This window comes from Ursus arctos, chromosome Y (genome assembly GCF_023065955.2).
Source record: "Ursus arctos isolate Adak ecotype North America chromosome Y, UrsArc2.0, whole genome shotgun sequence".
NCBI lineage: Eukaryota > Metazoa > Chordata > Mammalia > Carnivora > Ursidae > Ursus > Ursus arctos.
The window spans coordinates 23,597,375-23,622,824 of record NC_079874.1 but is presented as its reverse complement, the minus strand read 5'-3'; the positions used below and the strand labels follow the sequence as shown (position 1 = coordinate 23,622,824).

Genomic DNA, 25,450 nt, shown 5'->3' with positions numbered 1-25,450 from the left:
CCCCTCTTTATTATATGCAAATAAAGTACATTTAACCCAATTTGGTCAGCTTAATTCTCTTACATTACAGTATAATTCACTCCTGTAAATAAAATCTAAAATTGAGACATTTTGTTCTTGGGGAAAGAAAAGGAAGGCTATGTTTCTTCTCTTCCAAGGACAGTGCAGTTCTTCTGAGATTCCTTAATAAAGACAGACTAATAAGAGAAAAACACAGAAAAATTTATTAAGGTGTATACCTCCTTTGTACATGGGAGATACCCAGGAAAAATGAGTAACTGAAAGTGGTTTAGAATCCAGGATTAAACACCAAACACCAATTTAGGAGAAAGAGGCTGGGAAGGTGGCAGAATAGGAGGACCATAAGGAATGCTCCCTCATCCCATAGATAAAACAGATAACACTCACATCAACATAAATAATCAAAAAAATTACCTAAATGACAGAACAAACTCCAGAACTAAAGGTAGAGAAGAGGCCACATAGAAGAAGTTGGGAAGGGTGGAGATGTGATTTGGCAGAGAAATGGATCTTGGCCATAAGCAGATAGGAGGGAGTCAGTGGTGGAGAGAAGGGTGAAAAATAGACTATCACACCAGGGAGGCTCATGGGGAAGACAGATCCTCATAACATGCTTGAAAGCAAGATAGACTGAAATTTTGTGAGTTTATACAACTAGCAGCACTTTAAGCCTGGAAACTTAAAAATCAGTCTGAAAGACATCAGGAAGTTGAGTCCCTGCCCTTACAGAGACAGCAGGACAAACAAGCAGTGGAGATAAAGCACAGAAGCAGTTTACTTCATTCCCAGCCTGGCAGGCCTCTCCCCTACAAGACTAGTACATGCCCCTGCCATACCATATCTCCAAAGCTTGTTGTTGTAAAAGTCCACAGGCTTGGTTGGGATAGAGTTAGGAGGGGACTTTGCTAATCCAGGAGAGAAGGCAGGCAAAAAAACCATGGCAGACAGTGTGGAAACAGTGGTCTAACAAATGCTGAAGGCACACAGGAGGGAGATCATTCACTAGTCTAGGTTCACTGAGAGGCAGCATATATGCTATTTCTCTCCCCAGACCCTCAGCCTAAACACAGAACCACCTGAAGGAAAAAGCTCAGCACAGGCACTGGATGCCTATCTTGCTTACACCAAGCCACACCCCCAGTGCTCTGTCCAGACTGCCTCTCTGTGAAGCATGCCTCTGTCCCAGCACAGTGGGCCCCTTTTCCAGAAAACCAGCACAAGGCCCTGCCAACACAACATCTCCCAACCAGAGAGTTCTTCAGTGTCTCAGTTCTTGCCATTATCAAGTGAGGGTTGTTTTTCCCTCCAGTAAGGAATTACCATGAAGATAATTGGGAACTTCCTGAAGGAACATTACACTCTGCCTACTTCAAGTATCTGTCAATGGGCTGCAGGTTATAAGGACATTTAATTGCATCTACATTTCCTTCTGGAAGCTAGGTTATTGATAGAAATGTTTTGTTCTTGTAAATTGCTAAAACATTTGTAAACTGAGGGACACTCAGGTCTTCAGGATTGTGATCTCTATAAGTTAACTATTTGTTTTTCCTTCCCTTAGCTTTAGGGCAGCCAAGAGTGCCCGAGGAATGTCACATACATCCCATGAGGGGTGGGGGTTGTGGTGTGTCAGCTTCTGCTTTGTCTTCAGCTTGCCTTCTGTTCCCTCATCATGGGCATATAATTGTTTAAACAACTAAAAAAATGGGATTGATTCCCCAACAAATCAACAAGCACCTTGACCAATTCTGTGTGGCTGGGATGAAAAAATCCTTCCCTAAAAGCCAGAGCATACTGGACTCCATAGGGTTAACTATGGACTTATGGAGATAATGGATGACCCTACTTTCTTTATGATTGGATTGGATGATGTACTTGGGGATGCTCTTATCTCTTGAGAAGTCTTCTCCCACCTGCCGGTGATTCCAATAATTAGGATATTGTTAAGGCTGGATCTAAAACAAAAAGTGTTTCTTGATGGTTTCCTCCCTCGTACTCATGTTTATCCTAGAAGCCACCTCTATTGAGGTAAAATAACTACCTTTAACAAAGCCTGACATGCAGTTACCCACAAATCAAAGATGGTCCTCTAAAACCAAATAATCCTCGATAATCCTGACTGCACTTCAAGGAAGCTCAGTATTAGATAGCTGGCTCCTGGCTCGGATCCAATGGCTATGCAACTCTAACTTGAGCCTACAGCTTCCCCCAGGCTGGATGAGCCACTGCACTCTGGGTTTTGCCTGGATGCATGGATGCATTATTAAAACAATTAGCAACCCAGCCAACCTTCAAAATTTAAAATGATGGTGGACATGTTCTCCATCTCATTGGTATGACCACCTAACAACCATCTTTGTTCCCTCTTTGAGACTGGAGGATGTTGTTTGACACTAAGAAGCTCTTAAGTAAATGGTCAAATCCCTAAATAACACTCAAAATAATATTTCTCTATTAAACACTAAAGTAATACAAATGCATAAAGCAGCTTTACAAAATAGAATGGCATTAAATGTTTTAACTTACAAAAGTGGAGCTTTCAATATCATAAAAACAGAATGCTGTGTATAGTCCAGATTACCACAAAAATATTTCTGGGTTTCTAACTTATGTGAATACTCAAATTTGAGATTTAAGTGATCTCTCTTTCCTTTAGTGATTGCTTTAAACTCCTGGACTGGAGGAAAATTATCAAAGGTCAACTATCAAAGGTCTTTTATTCATACTTCTCTTTCTCGTTAAAATATTAACCTAGTTTTGTCATTTCCAGTGTCTCCCTGCCTAGTGCCAAAGATGAGGGAACAAAAGGCAAGCTGGAGACAAAGCAGAAGCTGACACCCTGCAACAGCCCCCCTCCCCCATGGGATGTATGTGACATTCCTCAGGCATTCCTGGCTGCCCTAAAGGACAAAGAAACAGTCCTTACTACCTACAGCCCATTGACAAGTCCTTGAAACAGGCACAGTGACATTCCTCTAGGAACTCAGCTGCCTCAATGTTAATACTTTGCTAAGGGCAAAAGGCAGTCCTAGCCTGACCCCCGCCCCTCCACCAAGATCCTGTAAGTCTACTTTAACATATAAAGATTCCTTTGGAAACTTCCTTTATCTCTAACACCCCAAGATACGTATTGGCAGTCATCCCCCAAGCATATGGCCCACCAATATACATCTGAAGGGTCTCATGACTAAGTTTTTATTAGACGGTAATAAATGACCCTTTCCCAACAGTAGCTAGCCCCCTCAAGGTCCTGGAGACCTTGCTTCCAAAATTCCTTAGAGACTTATGCTATCCCTAACCCCCTCCCAACTTGAGGGTATATAATGGGCCATTCCTCACAACCCTGGGGCAGCAGCTCTTTCTGCCCATGGGTCCTGTCCCCATGCTTTAATAAACCACCATTTTGCACCAAAGACGCCTCAAGAATTCTTTCTTGGTTGTCAGCTCCAGACCCCACTTCACTGAACCTCACCTGTACCTCATTACCAAGACTCCTTCACTGCTGTATCTTTCAGCTAACAGATGATCCTTACTACTCAAGAAGGTTCATACATATTGTCCGTGTTGGATTCAGATGCCTCCCCTTTCATAACTCTGCTATATGTTCCCCAATTGACCAATATTGACACATAGGTAGGGACATCTCTACACCCGTATTCAGCAGGAAGATGTTATAGAAGATGAGACCTTCCACCTTCAACAACCTTAAAGATTTAAGGGCCAAATTGTTCAGGGGAGAAATGATGAGGGAGCAGAAGGCTTGATGAGGCTGTGGAATATAGGTGAAGTTCAGTGGGGTGGAGTCCAGAGCCGACGACCAAGGAAGAATTCTTGAGACGTCTTTGGTGCAAAACGGTTTATTAAAGCACACAGACAGGACCGGTGGGCAGAAAGAGCTCTGCCCTGGGGTTGTGAGGGGTGTCTGATTATATACTATGGGGTTGGGGGAGGTAAGGAAAAGGAGGTTTCAAAAGGATTTTCACATGTTAAAGAAGACTCACTGGATATCCAAGGTCTTGCCATTGTCAAGTTAAGGTTGTCTTCCCCTCTAGCAAGGCATTAACATTAAGGTAGTTGGGAACTAGTAGTTGGGATTTCTAGAAGTATCTGTCTGTGGTCTGCAGGCTAGAAGACATTTAGTTGTATTTACATTCCCTTCTGGAAGCTAGGTTACTGGTGGAAATGCTTTGTTCTTGTAAACTGCAAAGACATTTGCAAACTGAGGGAGACTTAAGTCTTGCAAGACTGTGGTATCTATAGGTCAACTGTTTCTTTGTCCTTTAGGGCAGCCAGGAGTGCCTGAGGAATGTTGCATACATCCCACGGGGGAGGGGGTTGCAGGGTGTCAGCCTCAGCTTGCCTTCCATTCCCTCTTCAGGCTGGCTGAAGACAAAGCATAAACTGACACCCTGCAACCTTCCCACCCCTCTCCACCTCTGGGTGGGACATGCTTCCAGGGATCTCCCAACTATCTGCATGTTAATGGCTTACTAGAGCGGGAAACAACCTTAACTTGACAATGGCAAGGCCTCTGGTGTCCTGTGAGTCTTCTTTAACAAATGAACGTACTCTCTTGAAACCTCCCTTTTTCTTTACTTCCCCCAACACCATAGTATATAATCAGCCACCCCTCACAACCTGGGGCAGCAGCTCTTTCTGCCCACGGGTCCTGTCCCCTGCTTTAATAAGCCATTTTGCACCAAGGCGTCTTAAGAATTCTTTCTTGGTCGTGGGCTCTGGACTCCACCCCACGGAACCTCACCTTTATTTCCAAACCACATCAGTATGATAGTTGTGACAACTTTGTCTGGATGTAGGGTGTTATAGTGTCCTCTCTTGTGACAAGAGTCAGTCTTCCCTGGTTGATGAAACTCCCAGCCTTCAGCTGAAAAGTGCTACATTTTGACATGTTCTGCTACTCTTATTACTGAACAATGTACTGATGAGGTTGGGGAATATCGGTGAGGTTCAGTGGGATTCAGTCCAGAGCCGATGACCAAGAAAGAATTCTTGAGGCATCTTTGGTGCAAAATGGTGGTTTATTAAAGCACAGAGACAGGACCCATGGGCAGAAAGAGCTACTGCCTCAGGGTTGTGAGGAATGGTCCATTATATACCTTCAAGTTGGGAGGGGGTTAGGGATAGCATAAGTCTCTAAGGAATTTTGTAAGCAAGGTTTCCAGGACCTTTATGGTGGGGGCACGGAATACACATGAGGTTCAGTGGGGTGGAGTCCGCAGCCGATGACCTAGAAAGAATTCTTGAGGCGTCTTTGGTGCAAAATTGGTGGTTATTAAAGCATGGGGACAGGACCCATGGGCAGAAAGAGATGCTGCACCAGGGTTGGGAGGGGTGGCTGATTAGATACCATGAGGTTGGGGGAGGTAAGGAAAAAGGGAGGTTGAGGAAATACTTTCATATGTTAAAGAAGACTCACAAGATACCAGAGGCCTTGCCATTGTCAAGTTAAGGTTGTTTACCCCTCTAGTAAGGTATTAACATGAAGATAGTTGGGAACTTCCTGGAGGCTGCAGATTATAAGGGCATTTAATTGTATCTACATTCCCTTCTGGAAGCTAGGTTATTGCTAGAAATGCTTCGTTCTTGTAAACTGCTAAAGACATTTGTAAAACTGAGGGAGACTTAAGTCTTGCAAGATTGTGGTATCTATAGGTTAACTATTTCTTTGTCCTTTAGGGCAGCCAGGAGTGCCTGAGGAATGTCACATACATCCCTTGGGGGGGGGGCGGGGTTGCGAGGTGTCAGTTTCTGCTCTGTCCTCAGCCAGCTTTTTGTTCCCTCATCACCTGAGGGTGCTAGCTGTTGTTGGGAAAAGGTCATTCGTTACCGTCTAATAAAACCTGAGTCATGAGACCCTTCAGACGTGTATCAGTGGGCTATATGCTTGGGGGATGATTGCCAATAGGTATCTTGGGCAGTCAGAGTAAAGGAAGTTTCCAAAGGAATTTTTATACATTAAAGTAGACTTATAGGATCTTGGTGGAGGGGAGGGCGGTCAGGCTAGGACTGCCTTTTGCCCTTAGCAAAGTATTAACATCGAGGCAGCTGAGTTCCTAGACGAATGTCACCATGCCTGTTTCAAGGACTTGTCAGTGGGCTGTAGGTAGTAAGGACTGTTTCTTTGTCCTTTAAGGCAGCCAGAAGTGCCTGAGGAATGTCACATACATCCCATGGTGGTGGTGGGGGGGGTGTTGCAGGGTGTCAGCTTCTTCTTTGTCCTTAGCTTGCCTTCTGTTCCCTCAACATGTACTTTAAGTTTACGTTCTGCACTAAGGCTTAGGATGTTTTATGTTTTATTTTGGACTATTTTGATTACCAAAAATGCCCTGTTCTTTCCAAGAACTTTAAATTTGGAATTCTTTAAACTGACCCCTTTTGTTTAGAAACAATAGAAAATTATTTTACGTTGGTCTTGGGGAGTTAGTGCTTCTTTGGACTAGATAAACAGGTGTTTCTCCTGCTTTTAAAGGAAACAATATGGGGCGCCCGGGTGGCGCAGTCATTAAGCATCTGCCTTTGGCTCAGGGCCTGTTCCCAGTGTTACAGGATTGAGCCCTACATCAGGCTTCTCCACTAGGAGCCTGCTTCTTCCTCTCCCACTCCCTCTGCTTGTGTTCCCTCTCTTGCTGGCTGTCCGTCAAATAAATAAAATCTTAATAAAAAAATAAAGGAAACAATATATAACTCACAAGAGTATAGGAGAATCTCATGATTACTAGGAATGTAAGAGGCCCTATACAAAAGAGACTAACGTCTGTTGACTTTACATGCCTTCCTACCATCCCCATTTACACACTCAATGCTTGCACAAAAGTTGTTTTTCTTCTTAAAGAATAAAGTTGCTTTGAAATTGTGTTGGAAGACTGATAATGTATTTGTAATGGTTGAGAACTTTTTGAGATTTGAAAATGAGTAAGACTGTCTCAGGAGTCCTTTGGTGAGCTTCTTTCTCCTTCTTCCATTTTGTCCTGATCTATTCAAAATTTGCAGAAGTACCAGACAAGACTGACCTTCGGTTCTAAACTTAAATTTCCTTGGCCTATCTCCTCCAAGGGGGAAAGCAGAGAGTCAAGGTTGCCCTTGATAGGAGTCTGAAAAACCCCTCATTCTAATGGTGAATCTCAGGTTCCTTTTGTGCATGTGAAAGAGTATCCACTCCAAGCTTTTAAAAGCATGGTTAAATTCCCATAGGGATTCAAAAATATCCTTAGCCCTTCAAGGAATATTCTCTCCCTCTCCAGAGAAATTTTTTTTCTCCCCTCCCTAAAAGTTGTAAATGTTTCTTCCATCCACTACCATCCATGGTGTTTAAAGTGAATCTAATTCATCCACTCAGGAAAAAAAAAGTGCAGGATTGGAGGCCCTGTCTTCATCATGAGAAGTCTCAGAATTTTGTGCTTATCAATTGCCTATTCTCTATCAAGCAAGCTTAGGAACTTCCTGTTTTACAGCCACAGGCACATATCCCCTTGCAGTGCAGATAGGTTTGATGGTCTGGTTGGTTGTCTAAACCACAGGCAAATCATTTCCTGTGTATTTCTCAGAATAAGTGTTCAGAAAAGGAAATGAAATAAACTGGTTAAGTCATGAACAATTTGCACCTTCCTTTGCTCCCATAACCATTCCCCACCTGTACATTAAAAAAGTATTTTCAAGAGTCTTTATCTGTGGAAAATTTTCTTAGACATGTACACTGCACAGATGAGATAGTAAACTACCATCTTTAAATTTTTTTTTTTTTAAGATTTTATTTATTTGACATAGATAGAGACAGCCAGTGAGAGAGGGAACACAAGCAGGGGGAGTGGGAGAGGAAGAAGCAGGCTCATAGCAGAGGAGCCTGATGTGGGGCTCGATCCCATAACGCCGGGATCACGCCCTGAGCCGAAGGCAGACGCTTAACCGCTGTGCCACCCAGGCGCCCCTAAATTCTATCCCTTTTGTTAATATGTACACTCTTTCCTCAGAAAACCTAGGAATCTAGGACATCTGGTGCCTCAGCTGGTTAAGCATCTGCCTTCAGCTCAGGTCATGAGGTCCTGGAATGGAGTGCTGCTTCAGCTCCTTGCTCAGGGGGGAGCCTGCTTCTCCCTCTGCCTGTCACTCCCCTGCCTGTCCTGACAAATAATCTTAAAAAAGATTCAAGATCTCTTCAGGATTGTGTTGACAATTATTTAATTTATATTTATTTATAAATTGCATATTAACTATCTTCCCACTTTTTCTTAAAATGACCAAAAACAAAGGCTTTCCTTTTACCTACCACTAAAAGCATTTGAAATTGAGATGTATTAAAATCTGGATATTAGCCAAGTAACTCATATTGACTTAAACGTAGCCAAAATGTAGTATATACCAAATTGCTATTCAAAATCCAAGGATTTTTAATTACTCAAATTAATGAACTCAATTGCACCAAAATATTCATTCATGCAATGTGTATTTACCATTTTATAAAAACTGAAATCAAACTGTTGCTGAATCACAAATGCCAAATTCCTTCATAAAGCAATTGTTTATGCAATTTTCACTGATTTTTCGTTTGACAAGATTGCTTGAATTCTATTTTTGCCAATGCCAGTAACTGATAAAGTAACCAAGTTCCATTTGGTACCAGAAATATGCTATAAAAGTTGCCACTTTTTCTTGATTGCACAGCAGGTGTATTCTTGATGAAACTTTTGATACTGCTCATGGGAATTCAATCAGCCTAAGAAAACAATCTATTAACTAGTCTGTAAGATGTATTTTGTGTAACTGAGTGAAACCCATTTTTCTCCTGTAACAGGATGTACCCAAATCATCAGATGTTTGTCACCTATTTTTCCACAATGAGACCAAGAGGTAGGCTCTCTTGCATGGATTTCAGTGAGAACAAACCAGTCTTTCCAAACACACCACATTTTAAACTTTTTATTTGCATATTAAAAATTGTGCATTCCAATAATTAAAATCATACCAAGAAAAAACAATGGCACTGTCATTAAACTGCATTTTACGGCCTGCAAGACACCCTGCACCAACTTAAGTTTTTACTGCTCTTCCCACCCAGTTTCTTCCTTCACCAGCACACAAGTTCTTTTCCCTCCCTGCCAGCCTGGCAGGAGGATTGACTTCCTAGTCAGTAGTTCAGATTCTTTGATAAGAACAGGCACAGCACAGTCATTTAAACTTGATCCAACCTCTTTGCATCTTACGAAGTTAAACAGCTAAAAGAAGTAAAATAAGAAGGCAATGCTTGTGGAATGTACAGTGCATATTGGCGGCGCACGCCTCATTACGATTCGCCTGCTTGCTTCTCCTGTTCAATCGCTGTGACAGGAAAGAGAAAACAGAAAAAAGATGGAGGGAGCTCATTAGGCAGACTCAGTGCAGCCTAGTGTAAGATTATCGTACTTTTCGTTTACAGTATCTTCCCATATCATAGAAATCCACTAAGTATCAAGTCGGCCCATCGTGAAAATATGAACACTAAAAAACATTTTAACAGAAAAGATGGTATAATACTGCATATTAATATGTATACCAAACATCTCATCATCGTTAAATTGTTAAAGCTCTGTTTGTTAGCTGCAAAAACAACTTTTAATTAACCTTTCCAGGACACATTCATCATAAAAATTGTCAGCTCCTCACCCGCACTCCCTCGCCCCCCCCCGACCCCCCGACCCCTCCCCCTCCCCAGTCCCGGTACTTCTCCTAGCCCCTCCCATCCTCCCTCCCGCCCAGCCTTTTTTCAAGGGCGGGGGGGGGGCTTACTTTCTTTCGAAGGCAGCGGATTTTTCTCTTGCGTTTCTGTCTTCTTCAATTTCGATTTATCGAATTTCTCAATCTCAGCCATATCGGGCTTGTCAGACATGGTTGCAGAGGAAGCTGCACACACAAAACCAAGGAGGAGGGTGAGATCGAGCGAGCGACCCACCCTTGCCTCTCCCCGCTCAGAAATGCGCTTCTGCCCTCGCATCTCCAGCCTGAAACCCCACCTCTGCCTCCTTCCGCTTTCATTCAAGGCTAAAGCTCTTCCTCTTTCTACACACAAAAAAGAACCCCCCCTTCATTATTTCCAAATGCGGGGGGCCGAACTGGGAAAATCGCCCTACCATTAGGGGGCGAATCTTTCAGAATAATGAAACTAACCACTCTGGGTTATCAGTTCACAATCTTTGAAAATTAAAATCTGGCTACAAGTAAATAGTGAAGCCATTTCAACTCTGGGGGAGGGCGGGTGGTGGGTATGAGTAAAAATTCTTAAAACGAAGCGGAGGCTGCACAGTGCTGGCATTTTACATGAGTCTCCCCCCAAAGATGCGGGCCCGTGCTGCTTTTCTTCCCTGCTCACAAAGGCGGCAGCTGCAGCCGGCGTCCCCGACCACCGCCCTACTGCTTCTTCGCTCGCGCTCAACAATGCAGCCGGCCGCGCATAAAGCTGCCCCACACGCCATAAACCAGTCCTGATCTGCATTTAGGGGCAATTCGGCAACCCCCGCACACATTCCCCTGCAAGAAAGTTGCTATATTTCATTATAGCCCAGCCACCTTAAATATAGACAAACCTCAAGAAGCATCAGAGAATACAGGAAAAAATATAACTGTTCAAGCCCCGGGATTGGGTGGGTGTAAATTGGAACAAAGGCTCTTTCTGTTCCAGATTAATCACCGCCTAAAAGGCAGTGCAGAATGCCCGGGGAGAGGGAGTGAGAAGGGGTGTAGGGGGGGAGGGCGGAGTGTGTAAGGGAGGAGGGAGGAATGGTGTGGGGGAGAGGGAGGAGGCGTGGGGGGGGTGGGGCAGGGGAATGTTCCCTCGGAACTGCATGGCCAAAAGCCCGGCTTGGGGGGTTTGTCTTTAAACCACCAATTTCCCGACCCTGTTCCCCAGCGTCTGGAAGGGTTTGGCATCCCCAGAACCCCAAGAAAGGCTTCCGGAGGAGGACCCCTTGGGCTAGGCTATAGGGATGCCTCTATAGGGAGAAGGGCGCCGAAGCGCGAGCGCGGGCGCCGGGCGGAAAGGGACCGAGGGCAGGAAGCAGGGGCCCCCGGGCTCACCTGAGCGAGGCGCGCGTGGGAGCGAAGCAGGACGTGCTCAGTGACCGCCTCCGAATGCCGGGCGGGGCGCGCCGCGCGCCGTTATATGCGCGCTCATATGTAAATGAGGTGACGTCACCCGCGGGCCCGCTTAACTCCTTCGCGCCCCGTCTCCGCCCCGGCGTCCGGGGGCCTGCCTGGCGTTTGGGGGACCCCCGCCTCGCATGCACCACTGCACCCTTACTGCAACGAGGGCGGAAAATTAAAGGGAGCCAAAGCCCCCTCCCCCCGGCACTTCCTGCATCATGCGTTTCCCCTCCTTATGTCTATTTTACCATAATGGATTTTTGCAACAGCCGCGCAAACCTGCTCTTGAGGACCGGGGGGCATGATAACGAAGGGTCTGGGTGGTACCTAGGGGGACAGGCATTCCTTTACTGCGAAGCTGTCTTTGTCTGGTGCGGACATCCGCGAGCGAGGGTGCGGTGGCCGCGCTGGAGGGCCTCGCCCGCTGCAGGGGTGCGATTCCTGTAACTCAGCTTTAGGGCCAACCGAGGCCCTTCGCCCCACCCCGGCCCTCTTTGTCTCTCACCCGGCTTCTCGTGAAATTGGGTGGGAGGTAAAGCACCCTTAAGTGATTCTTTTCAAAAAAGTTTCCTCACCGTAACATGCATATTTTTTTCATCGCTATGATTTTTGTGAGCACCCGAATCAAATGTCAAGTTGTTGTATTGACTTGACTCTGACAACGAGGAAGTTCTTTTTCTGTCCAGTTCCTTATTTTCGTAAATATGAAAGTGATTACTAACAAGCCACTGTTGAATGCCATCTTTAAAAGATGACAGGTTAATTTAAAAATCAAACTCTACGTTTTAAAGGGAGCATTTTCTGCACGATGTTTTTGAATTTTGCTTCAAATTACATCTTTCAGATGGAGATGAAGAGCAGTTTTCAAAATGGCACTTGACTGAATACTACTGACTCCTTTGCTCTTTGAACTGTTGTTAAATACCAGACTTTGCACAAATAAATGGCAAGAAAGGAAAAACAAAGATAGAAAATCTCCTACTTGAGATTATTTTGAGACACAAAGTAGTATACATAACACTCTTTATCCCTTTCTGCATCATGAGGAAATGTTTCCAGAAACCCTTTCCCTAATCATGTTATGGGAGAAGAGTTGTCTCACTGGGAACCAAAGTCAAGTGTTAGATAGAACCTTAAAAGGCACTGCAGAAGCAGCTCCAACTTCCCTATTTATTTATCCACTTGACTTCCTTCTGAGGGCAGGGGGGTTTGGTAATTGTCTGGCTCCCCAGTTCATGCTCTGATGGGAGGCTGTAGTTCTACTCTCTGAATGGGGGCACTGGACCTTTCTTTTTTTTCAGACACAGAACGTCAATGGTTAAAGGTTCCCATAACCCTATGCTACTTGACTGGCTTGAAAGTCCATTTCAATAATGGACACTCAGGAAAGATCAAGCAAGATGAATTTTTGGCCCATTTCATCTGGCAGCTACATCATAGCATTTCTGTAGGCTCTGTGATTCCACTTTGCCTCATTCAGCTGCTGTCAAAACTCACTTCTTCCCTCTCTGGTGTCGCTGGCTACAAATGAGTATCACCCAAGGCATTTTTCTTAGAAAGGGTTAGACCTTGCAGAGAAGTATCTACAAAAAAACAGAGGAGTTGAAACTTGTAAACACCTGGAGAATTGGTAACAGGCATCTTTCTGAGATATATAGATATAGACAGAGTGGAAGAGAAAGAGGAGGCAATTCTCTGAAAGGAAGAAAGTCTAACATACTGGGCTTGCCTTCCCACCTTGTCAGGGATTTAGAGAGAGTAGAAAGAAAAGGAAGACAGATACAGTGAAACACAAACTAAAGGAATATTCTTAACAGTTGTGTGACCCTGGCCATGTGAATTACTTTTTGTGTGCTTGAGTTTTCTCCTCCGTAAAATGGCATAATTGCAATACCTACTTCACAGAGTTATAGGGAGGTCTAAATGCTTAGGACAGTGCATGATGGTAAGCACTTTGTCTTATTACAATGATGATGATGACAAAAACATGAGAAAAATAAATACTGTACTGTTTCATATTAACAAAAATTTTAAGATATTTTATATTATTTATCATAAAGTCCTTGTGAAAATGCCATAGATCTTTTGTATTTTTCAGCAAATATAAAACTGATTCCCATTGGTTGATGCATTGTAATAGGGGTTTTACATTTGTTTCCCCCTTTCCTGGCTGCTGCCCTTCCATGACAATAGGTTTAGAGGTAGGGATACTGGCACTCAGAGATCTATCACTGTAAAATTCAGCCAGTAGCCACTGTCTGTTATTTGCGCTAAGGAGTACATAAGTCCTCACCGCAGTCCCCAAGTCTGTGCCTGAGAATCATCAGAAAGCGTGTGAGGGGGCAGGGTGCTTTGTCTCCCATAGCACCTTGGAGAGAGTAGTTGCTTAACAAACAATTACAGACTTGCATTGAACTGACTTGCTGGCTCTAAGCATCTTTCTTTTTTCCCCAGATAATTCCAACTTTTCAATATTAATGTTTCAGATGTCAGAGATAATTCCTTTTCACTAAAGCTACCATTGTAAGTGGGTTAGTATGCTCTGGGCACAGTTACCATAGAGGTGAGGTTTTCAATCCCAATTGAAAAGACAGAGGCTGAGAGCAGCAACAGCACTGCAGGGTGCACTCCCAGCTAGGGGCTTTCTGGGATAAGATGGGTGAAGCACCCACCTGCTGCTGGCCCGGCCTTCCTGAGCTCATGTGCCCTGGCACCCAGTCCTGGCAATGGACAGTCGTCTCCTCCGAACCAAGCCCATGCCCAGTGGAACCAGGAAGAAGTGTCAGTATACATTGCATTTTATTTTCCTTTCTAGGGTAGGCCTGGGACAGATTTGCAGCTATTTTCAAAGCTGGAGAAGCAGTCATGGAAGTCTGGGTTCTTAAAATTTGTCCATTATTTTTAACCCTTCAAACTTTGTACAGAGCGCTGGCCATTAGAAGAGAAGAAACAGAAGAAAGTGACCACAGCAAAACTGCTAACCCTTTGCTTTCTCAAGCCCAGGCCCCTTTGTCTCAGTTTCAGGGCCTCCTACCATCTGCCCTACCTGCCTGCACCCCACTACGCCCGTGACCCCTCAAACTCTATGCATTCATGTAAATCCCCTTAGAGAAACAGCCCAAGTCCGCCTCCCCCCCCCAACGACAGGGAAGGGATATTGAGTGGGCTGTCTGTATACAATATCTAATTCAATTTTCACCCTCTGCAGTGGGCACTAATACCCACATTTTACTGCTGAAAACCCTGACACTCAGAGAATCTAAGCAAGCTTGCTTGAGAACAAACACACAGTTCTGTCTCCCGAGCCTATGCGGGCCCATCGGGGCCAGCTCTCCCCGACCTGAGTGTGTCTCCAGGACTCCCACCTGCGGCAGCTCCACCTCGCGCTCAGTGGGATGGAACAGAAGGCTCCCTCAGCTAGTGTGCTAAGAATGAGTGCCGGAGACGGTGAAGCAGAGAGGAGTCCACGAACGCTCTCGAGAATGTGAAACGTGTCGCTAACTTTCCTGTTCACTTTGTCGGTCTGATGGAATCTTAGAGCCAAGAGCAACTTTGAGGGGGATCTCATTCAACCCAGTTCCCTCCTGTGGCTTGAATTCTGCTCTACAACATCCCCTCCAAGTGGTTGCTCAGTCTATGCACAGCAAGGGCAACAAGAAGACTATCTTCAAGTATATGCAGGAGGCCAAGAGTTTGGCTGGAGCTTGCCTAGGGTGAGAGGTGATAGGAAATAATGTTGAGAGGCAGGCACATGTGACACTGTTTAATAATAATAACACAATAACAGCAAGCATGACCATAATAATGGTCATATAATTACTGTTATAGCACACATCTTTTTTTAAAAGATTTTATTCATTTGTTTGACAGAGAGAGACAGCCAGTGAGAGAGGGAACACAAGCAGGGGGAGAAGGAGAGGAAGAAGTAGGCTCGTAGTGGAGAAGCCTGATGTGGGGCTCAATCCCAGAATGCTGGGATCACGCCCTGAGCCGAAGTCAGACGCTTAACAATGCTGTGCCACCCAGGCGCCCCTGTAGCAAACATTTTTTGAATGCATGTTATAGTCCAAGGAATTTCACATGTAGTTGTCTCCTTAAATCTTCACAGAATACTACGAGACAGGTATTGTTATTTTTCTGCATTACAGATGTGGGAATCCTAGAGATATTAAATAAATTGTTCAAGATCACACATACCTGCCCACACAGTTATAACCAGAGGCAATTTGAACTCTAACTAGTTGGCTCACAAGCCACATCATTTAAGCACTGCACACCTCTCTAATCCCAAACTAAGGTCTTTAAATTTTTTCTGTGGGCCAGTATAAGAGTAAAATTACAATCTGTCTCATTAAACCACTCATATTTTTCATCATTACAACTGTAATATATAGACATGATAATATTCATGTAAATTAAAAATTTGCTTGTCCCAATTTTCAAATTATTATAGAAACTCAGTCTATTCTTTTTTGTTTTTTTTGCCTGATTCTACAAGTACCAATGCATTTGCAATAAAAGGAATTTTTTTATCTTGAAAATTGGTAGTTTTGCAAGTTTTTCACATCTTTAATATTTTCCCAGGAGTCTTTCATATTACAACTGTTAAAAAAATAGAAGGTCCCATAACATATTGAAAGAGGAAGCATTACTAGTACCCAACAGCCTTTATGTTAAAAATGATAAACTTATTCCAATGTGAAGCAAAATTATCATTTGCAAGTTGTACATGCTTACATATTTTAATGTGCTGCTTTTGTGGACATCAAAGCTGTTTCATAGAATATAGCTCCCATGTTACCAGGAGGTAGTAACTGACTTTATAAGAAGAGTATCTATTATATTAGCAGAGTTACCTGACCAAAATTAAATCCAAAGGATTCCAAGAACAACCAAGGCTCTGTGTGTGGCTTAATACTCTGCTTCCATTGTCTTAAAATTCTTAATAATTTTGAACAAAGACTCCTGTCCTTTCATTTCACAGCGTGTCCCCATGTTATGAAGTCAGTCCTGCCCCTCTCACTTTCATTCGCTGTATATCTCCAATGCCCCCTGGTTTTCCCTAGGATCTAGGAATGGGACTGTCTTCTCACATGCACCTTCCTCTGCCTACAATGCCTCTCTGATCATTCTCATCTATGCTGCCCAAGTGTGGAAATATTCTGTCCTTGGTTCAGTCGAGAAGGTGGTAGCAATCTGCAAAGGGACTTTTTTTTATCAAGAAACAGAGGGAAAACAATGTTAAAGAATTTAAAAAATAGAAAAAACAACAACATAGAAACAAACAAATGGTGGGCTTAATTGCAGTAGAGTGTAAACATAGATTGAGTTGACTGGCATAGCTTAGAGGCTACAGGGTTCTGGTTCCTTTAATCACTGTCAGGGCACATGGGAGGAGGTGCTGATACTAGATGAATGTTCTCAGATGGCTGGCTCCAGTACAGCATTAGTGGAATTCTTCATTCCTCCCTTGATTTTCTCTCCACTTGAGGATCATTCTCTTTGACCAGGACTGAGCTATGCTTGTGGACAGAAGTCACCTCAAGGCAATCATGGTCTTCGTCCTGTGTGAGAAAGAAACTTCCTATTATGACCTCCAATTGTTTCTTTACACAATTGTTGGACTGCTTGTTTTGATCTTGCAAGTAAGATTATCAACTGTCTTAGAAGTTTTCCAGGTTCCCCAAATTCAACCCATTTCTTGTGCTGGTAGATTAATCTGAGTGTACATAGGGATGGTTTGCCCTCTTCCCCCTCAGCTAAGCTTCAATCTGAGCCTGGTTGCCCTTGGAACTGGTGACCTGTGATAATCACCATGTTTTTCTAGGGCCTGTGCCAGGTGCATTCTTCCTCTCCTTTCTGCCTCTAGATGGTAAATCTTCAGCTCCCAGCTTACTTATGAATGAAAATTGACTGGCCTCTACCACAGCTAATGAAGAAGATCCTTTACGATAATCTCCTCTCACTTCTCCAGTTGTCTCTGATGCCTGTAATCACAGGAGCTCTCTCTGAGAAAGAATTCCATAGACATAATTTTCACCAAAGTAAGAAGAGGAAGATTCAAGCCTCTCACACATAAGTAAAATATGAGGTCAATGAAAGCATGAGGAGAAGGATACCTCAGTTTCAAGTTTATGCTGTGCAACTCGACAAGGTCACCAATACATATTCTTTTCTTTTCTGTGTTTTTTTTTTTAAGATTTTATTTATTTATTTGACAGACAGAGAGACAGTGAGAGAGAGGGAACACAAGCAGGGGGAGTGGGAGAGGGAGAAGCAGGCTTCCCACTGAGCAGGGAGCCCTACATTGGACTTGATTCCAGGACCCTTGGATCATGACCTGACAGATGCTTAACAACTGAGCCACCCAGGTGCCCCTATCAATACATTTTCTGACAGATAATTGAAGAGATGGTATGGCTATGAATGAATGGGATAAACCACTGAAAATTTAAATTTTGCAGTTTTTTTACCATTTACTTCTGCATGTTCTCTCTGTGGCCTTAATTCTGCAGTGTGTAATAGCAAGTTACCTAAATGCTCATAGGAACCAACAAATTGGATGTCAGTTGGAGGAAACAAAATACTAGCTTACAGGTGTCAGCTTACATGTTAGGATTTAATAATTTCTTATATGATTCATACTTATCTGGTGTTTATAAATTATTCAGTGTATTTTCTCATCTTTGGTGGCATTTTATCCTTGAAGTACGCTTATGTAGATAAAGGGGATAGGTATTGGTATGACTATTTCATATAGGACAAAGCAGCACAATGAACTTATATAACAGAGTGAAGGCCACAAAAGAAGACTTGTTTTCAGCTATGGGCCCCAGGTGCTAGAGCTCAGATAATCCATACTTTAAGAGGAAAACTATATATGTAGGAAAAGAAGGAGCCAAATCCAGTCTTAATGAAATTCAGTCATCTAAGAGCCATATTTTCTTAGTTTTAAGACTTTGTGTTGATACTTGAATTGTTCCCAATGCTAACAAATAATAGCAAACCTGGTTTTGTTGTAATAGTGGTAGTGGTGATGGTGTATTTTATTTGTTAGTCATTGTCTCCTACACATCCATTTCTTACATTTGAAACTGCTTGGCTTCCAAAGACCTAATTTTACTCTTTTCTTTTTTATTTGTTTGACAGAGAGAGAGAGGACACAAGCAGGGGGAGCAGCAGGCAGAGTGAGAGAGAGAAGCAGACTCCCCACTGAGCAGGAAGCCTGATGCAGGACTTGATCCCAGGACCCCGAGATCATGACCTGATCCTAAGGAGGATGCTTAACTGACTGAACCACCCAGGTGCTCCCAAATTTACTCATTTCTGAAAATGGATTCCCCAAGATATTTCTATTTCCTTAATAGTTGTAGTCCTGGACACAGAGAGTGAGCATACTTTTGGATTTAAACATGTATGTCTATTTTTCTATGTACATATATATAGGAAGATAGGTTAATAATTTCAGTTTGGGTAAACAGAAGGTATTTTAATGTCTAAATTTTATATTTTGGACTTTATATCTAAGTTTGAATAAATGTCTTACTTTTTGTTAGAATATTATATTTAATTTACTCAATTTTTTTAAAAGTAGAAGATGCCTACCTATTAAGCCAGTATTTTATTATATTAAACCAATATGAGATACATTATCTCATTTAATCCTTCATCAAAATACTTAAAAGTAAATACTATATTCCTCAGCTTCACCTGGAAGAAAAGTAGGGCTCAGGATACAAAGTTAAGCTGGTATTTTAATACAGACTCCCAAACCCAGAGAAGCACTTTTATTGAAAGATCTATATAGTCAAAACTTTTTGTTAAATTTCAGTCCTTTCAATCCTAGTTATGTTTTAGAGCATGACTCCTTAAAAAAAAAAAAAATCAATATGATTACCTACACTTAATTTAAAAAATAATTTTCCCCATTCAACAAATATTTATTGATTTACTACCTTATAACATGTAGTGTTCTGGTAACCAAGGATATATCAGTAAACAAAATGTCTACTCTTGAGGAATTTGCTTTATAGTGGGAGAAGTATATAAAATTAATAAATATAAAATATGACTAATATTTAGCATACTAGAAGTTGTACAAGAAAAACAGTAAAGGAATGAGTTGAGAGTCTACACGGAAATAGTAGCTTCAGGGGCGCCTGGGTGGCACAGCAGTTAAGCATCTGCCTTCGGCTCAGGGCGTAATCCCGGTGTTATGGGATCGAGCCTCACATCGGGCTCCTCCGCTATGAGCCTGCTTCTTCCTCTCCCATTCCCCCTGCTTGTGTTCCCTCTCTCGCTGGCTGTCTCTATCTCTGTCAAATAAATAAATAAAATCTTAAAAAAAAAAAAAAAAAGAAATAGTAGCTTCATTAGATAAGTGTCATCCAAAGCAACACTTCAAGAGAACAAAGTGAGTCATGCAAATGTCTGAAGGAGGGTGTTTAGGGAAAAGTCACAGCCAGTTTCAAGGCCTTAGAAGGACTCATGTCTACACATGAAGGTCAACATGGCAAAAGCAGACAGTGATCCAGAGATGTGTAAGGTGTGAAATCAGGCAGGGAAATTTATGGGATCATGAGTTTATGGGAAGTGATGCAAATCATGAAGGATTTTCTAGGTCACTTTAAGAATTTCAATCTTCTCTATTTGAATAAGTTACAAAGTCCCTGGTCATTTATAAGACATAAACGCCATGATTTGCTTTAGGTTGAAAAGGGATAATACTGGTTGCAGATTTGAGAATAGAGTAGAAGCAGGCAGACCACGTCAGAGGTCATTGAAATGATTCAACTGTTGGTGATGAGTACTTGCATATTGGATGCAGTTTGAAAGCAGAGTCAGTAGAATTTGATAATTGATAGGATCTAGGTTCAGAGAATATGAGATGTCAAGTAACACCGAGGATTTTGTTCTTGACAATTGGAAAGATGGAGTTGCAATTCACTACCCTTGGGAAAGCTGTGAAACCATTTTAATGAAGATTTTTCTCTGTGTTCTTTTATTCTGCATATTTCCCTACAGAGAGGATATCCTGGCTATCATTTCCAGTAGGAATGCAAGACACTGGAATTGAATTGACACTGTGTGATTCGTTGGCGGCTACTGGGTACTTTGTACATGTCAGTTAGTCAAGAGAGACTTAAAAATTTGTACTACTTTTTGTGCTAAGAAGAGTTTGGGAAAAAAGAATATACATTATTATTATGTTATGTACAAGAATATTAAATATCCAGAAGAGGGAGATAGGCATGAAAGTGGATAAGAAGGAGTGGAAGAAAGGAAGCTCTCTGCACTGCAGTCTAAAGACAGAATGCAGGCAGAGTTCCCCCTTCCTCAAAGGACCTCATTCTTTTAATTTTTTTTTCTTAAACTTTCTCCAGCTGATTGAATGAGAATTGTGTCCCTAGTTAAAAAAAAAGTAACCTTCTTTATTCAAAGTCTACTGATTAAATGTTAATTATATCTTAAAAATACCTTTATAGTAACATCTAGACTACTATTTGAACAAACGAATGGGCACAATACACATACAACACATACATAAAATTATTTACCAAACCATAGGGGAGGAAACACAGTTTTTCTTCTAATTTTTTGTTCTGCCTGAGACTCCTGAAATAAAAACAGATTAATAAGAGAAAAACACGGGGCACCTGGGTGGCTCAGTCATTAAGCGTCTGCCTTTGGCTCAGGGCGTGATCCCGGTGTTCTGGGATCGAGCCCTACATCAGGCTCCTCCGCTGGGAGCCTGCTTCTTCCTCTCCCACTCCCCCTGCTTGTGTTCCCTCTCTCACTGGCTGTCTCTCTCTCTGTTGAATAAATAAATAAAATCTTTAACAAAAAAAAGAGAGAAAAACACACAGAAATTTATTTACAAGATAATTCCTGTGTACATGGGGGATACCCAGGAAAAATGAGTAAACCAAAGAAGTGGTTTAAAATATAGGATTACAGGGGTGCCTGGGTGGCACAGCGGTTAAGCATCTGCCTGGAGCTCAGGGCGTGATCCCGGTGATCTGGGATCGAGCCCCACATCAGGCTCCTCCGCTGTGAGCCTGCTTCTTCCTCTCGCACTCCCCCTGCTTGTGTTCCCTCTCTCGCTGGCTGTCTCTCTCTCTCTGTCAAATAAATAAATAAATAAATAAATTAAATAAATAAATAAATAAATAAATAAAAAATATTTAAAATATATATGTATAGGATTATATACTTACTTAACAGGGAAAGAGTAAAGACTTTTAGGAAGGGTGACTGGTCCTTCAAAAAATAGAAGATGAGTATGACAGTATGATAGTTTGTGACAACTTTGGATGTGGTGTCTTGTAGTATCCTCCCTTGTGACAAGAGTCAGTCCTCCCTGGTTGATAAAACTCCCAGAAAGGGGATTATTGACAGTTGAATCCTTTTTAGAGGATCTGCATTTAGTCAGAATGGGGACTTTAGAGAAAGCCTCTCTCTGTACTTGCTGTTTTTCAAATGCCTTCAACTCAAAATAGTCTATATAGCAAAGTGGTACATTTTGGGGTGGCATAGTGTGCTATTTTTGAAAAACTGTTTTTTGAAACTAATCAAGAATAAGTTGTAAACATGACACCCCTTTACACCTAACATTTTAATGTTCATACATCAAGAAAATCATAGTCTGTAACACAGCTACAGCACAATTATGAGTACTAGGAAAATTCCTATTACAATACTGTTTTGTAATCCACAGACCTTATAGAAAATTTGACTGTTAGCCTAATATCAACCTTATAACATTTTCTTTTCCTTATCCAGATCACAAATCACATTTAATTGTCATATTCCATCATATTTCATAATAATCACATCCATTATTGGCATGTTTACTTTGATCACTTGAATAGGTGTTATTTGCCTGGTTTATGCACTGTAAAATTTTTTTTGAGCTATTCTCTTTAAAGTACCTGTATTCTCTACATTGTGTGAGTTTTTTGGGTGTCTTCAGGGAAAGCTACTGGCTCCATTATGATAGACTTAATTGCTGCCTCAGTGGAGTTGAATTACTTTCCTCACCATGCAAAAATCCAAGCGAGATTCTGTGTAGGATTGAAGGATACAAAAAGACCATATAAGTGCCATATCCCATTTGGATGTAAGTTAGCTGTCTTTTGAGCAACACTATAGTATTCAGTGCATTTGCTACTTCCAAAGAGAAAATTTAAAAGGGGAAAATATGCCAAAAATCATTCACAGAATGGTGTATTTCAAAAAATATATATAACCATGGCAAAACCCTCCAAATGACTTTACTCTTGTTATGTGCCTCTGAGTAGACAAAGTGAGTCTTGAGCCTAAGAACATGAAAGATTTCCAGACAGTTTTTTCTTATGTTCCACCAGTAACCTATTGCAGTAGTTATATATCTAGAAGGTTTTAATAAACATTCATTAGTTGAAGAGCCTCTACTGTTCATGAATTCTGCTGGAGGATGTTGATGGGCAGTTTGGGGAAATCCATGGCTAAAAATAACATCATCTATATAGTACTTGTCATAGTCAGGCACTGTTCTATGTGTTTTATATTTACCCCAACATCCCTCTTGTGAAGATAAACATCTTTATTTTTAATGTTTTTTATTATATTATGTTAGTCACCATACAGTACAACCCTGGTTTCTGATGTAAAGTTCGATGATTCATTAGTTGCGTATAACTCCCAGTGGACCATGCAGTATGTGCCGTCCTTACAACCCATCACCGGTCTATCCCATTCCCCCACCCCCCTCCCCTCTGAAGCCCTCAGTTTGTTTCTCATAGTCCATAGTCTCTCCTGGTTCACTCCCCCTTCTATTACCCCCGTTTCTTTATCCCTTTCTTCCCCTAGTGATCATCCTACTTCTTATGTTCCATAGATGAGAGAAATCATATGATAATTGTCTTTCTCTGCTTGACTTATTTCACTTAGCATTATCTCCTCCAGTGCCGTCCACGTTGCAGCAAATGTTGAGAAATTGTTCTTTTTGATAGCTGAGTAATATTCCATTGTATATATGGACCACAACTTCTTATTCCAGTCATCTGTTGAAGGGCATCTCGGTTCCTTCCACAATTTGACTATTGTGGACAATTCTGCTATGAACATTGGGGTGCATATGACCCTTCTCTGCACTATGTCTGTATCTTTGGGGTAAATACCCAGTAGTGCAATGGCTGGGTCATAGGGTAGCTCAATTTTTAACTTTTTAAGGGACCTCCACACTGTTTTCCAGAGTGGCTGTACCAACTTGCACTCCCACCAACAATGTAGGAGGGATCTCCTTTCTCCACATCCTCTCCAGCAATTGTTGTTTCCTGCCTTGTCAATTTTTGCCATTCTAACTGGTGTAAGGTGGTATCTTAGTGTGGTTTTGATTTGAATTTCCCTGATGGCTAATGATTTTGAACATTTTTTCATGTGTCTGTTAGCCATTTGTATGTCATCGTTGGAAAAGTGTCTGTTCATATCTTCTGCCCATTTTATGATTTATTTGTTTCTCGCGTATTGAGTTTGAGAAGTTCTTTGTAGATCTTGGATACCAGTCTGTTACCTGTAGCATCATTTGCAAATATATTCTCCCATTCTGTGGGCTGCCTCTTAGTTTTTTGGACTGTTTCCTTGGCTGTGAAGAAGCTTTTTATCTTGATGAAGTCCCACAAGTTCATTTTACCTTTTGTTTCTCTTGCCTTTGGGGATGTGTCATGAAAAAGGTTACTTTGGCCGATGTCGTAGAGGTTGCTGCCTATGTTCTCCTCTAGGATTTTGATGGATTCCTGTCTCACATCAAGGTCATTCATTCATTTGGAGTTTATCTTTGTGTATGGTGTGAGAGAGTGGTCAAGTTTCATTCTTTTGCATGTAGCTGTCCAATTTTCCCAGCACCATTTATTGAAGAGACTATCTTTTTTCCACCAGATGTTTTTTCCTGCTTTATCAAAGATTAGTTGCCCAAAGAGCCAAGGGTCCATTTCTGGGCTCTCTATTCTGTTCCATTGGTCTATGTGTCTGTTTTTGTGCCAGTACCATGCTGTCTTTGTGATCACAGCTTTGTAGTACAGCTCGAAATCTGGCATTGTGATGCTCCCAGCTTTGTTTTTCCTTTTCAACAGTTCCTTGGCGATTCAGGAACTTTTCTGGTTCCATACAAATTTAAGGACTATTTGTTCCAGTTCTTTGAAAAATGTCATCGGTATTTTGATTGGGATAGCATTGAAAGTGTAGATTGCTCTGGGTAGCATGGACATTTTAACTATGTTAATTCTTCCAATCCATGAGCATGGAATATTTTTCCATCTTTTTGTGTCTTCCTCAATGTCTTTCAAGAGTGATTTGTAGTTTCTAGAATATAGATCCTTTACGACTCTGGTTAAGTTAATTCCAAGGTAACGTATGGTTTTTGGTGCTATTGTAAATGGGATCGATTCCCTAATTTCTCTTTCTTCAGTCTCATTATTCATGTATAGAAATGTAACTGATTTCTGAGCATTGATTTTGTATCCCGCCACATTACTGAGTTGCTCTATAACTTCTAATAGTTTGGACGTGGATTCTTTTGGGTTTTCCATATACAGTATCATGTCATCTGCGAAGAGAGACATTTTGACTTCTTCTTTGCTGATTTGGATACTTTTATCCCTTTTTGTTGTCTGACAGCTGTTGCAAGGACTTCTAGTTCTATGTTGAATAATATTGGCGAGAGTGGGCATTCTTGTCGTGTTCCTGATCTTAAGGGAAAGGCTTCCAGCTTTTCCCCATTGAGAATGATATTTGCTGTAGGCTTTTCAGAGATGGTTTTTATGAGATTGAGGAATATACCCTCTTTCCCTACACTCTGAAGGGTTTTAATCAGGAAAGGATGCTGTATTTTGTCAAATGCTTTTTCTGCATCTATTGAGAGAATCATATGATTTTTCACTTTTTCCTTCTGGATAAAATCTAAGACACTGATTGATTTGCGAATGTTGAACCACCCTTGCATCCCAGGTATGAATCCCACTTGGTCATGACGGATAATCCTTTTAATGTCCTGTTGGATTCTATTAGCCAGGATCTTGTTGAGGATTTTGGCGTCCATATTCATTAGGGAAATCGGTCTGTAATTCTCCTTTTTGATGGGGTCTTTGCCTGGTTTGGGGATCAAGGTAATATTGGCCTCATAAAATGAGTTTGGTAGCTTTCCTTCTGTTTCTATTCTGAAATAGGTATAGGAGAAGAGGTTTTATTTCTTCTTTGAATGTTTGGTAGAATTCCCCAGGAAAACCGTCTGGGCCTGGAGTTTTGTTATTTGGAAGGTTGTTTA

General features: G+C 41.8%; 1 protein-coding gene across 1 annotated transcript; it reads right to left on the bottom strand.

The window, feature by feature from the left end:
- Window positions 1–8,937: 8,937 nt before the first annotated feature.
- On the bottom strand, window positions 8,938–11,150 carry LOC113248368 (thymosin beta-4). The gene is made up of 3 exons (XM_026489770.3): window positions 11,083–11,150; window positions 9,799–9,912; window positions 8,938–9,351 (listed from the first exon to the last, which is right to left on the bottom strand). Exons 2-3 carry the CDS (start codon window positions 9,896–9,898, stop codon window positions 9,317–9,319), a joined length of 135 nt encoding a protein of 44 aa, XP_026345555.1. The 5' UTR covers window positions 9,899–9,912; window positions 11,083–11,150; the 3' UTR covers window positions 8,938–9,316.
- Window positions 11,151–25,450: the final 14,300 nt, after the last annotated feature.

Coding starts and splice junctions, on each gene's coding strand:
- LOC113248368 (XM_026489770.3), bottom strand. CDS start 9,898: ATGTCTGACAAGCCCGATATGGCTGAGATTGAGAAATTCGATAAATCG. Junction 9,352..9,798: donor TCCGCTGCCTTCGAAAGAAA/GTAAGCCCCCCC, acceptor TTCCTGTCACAG/CGATTGAACAGGAGAAGCAA.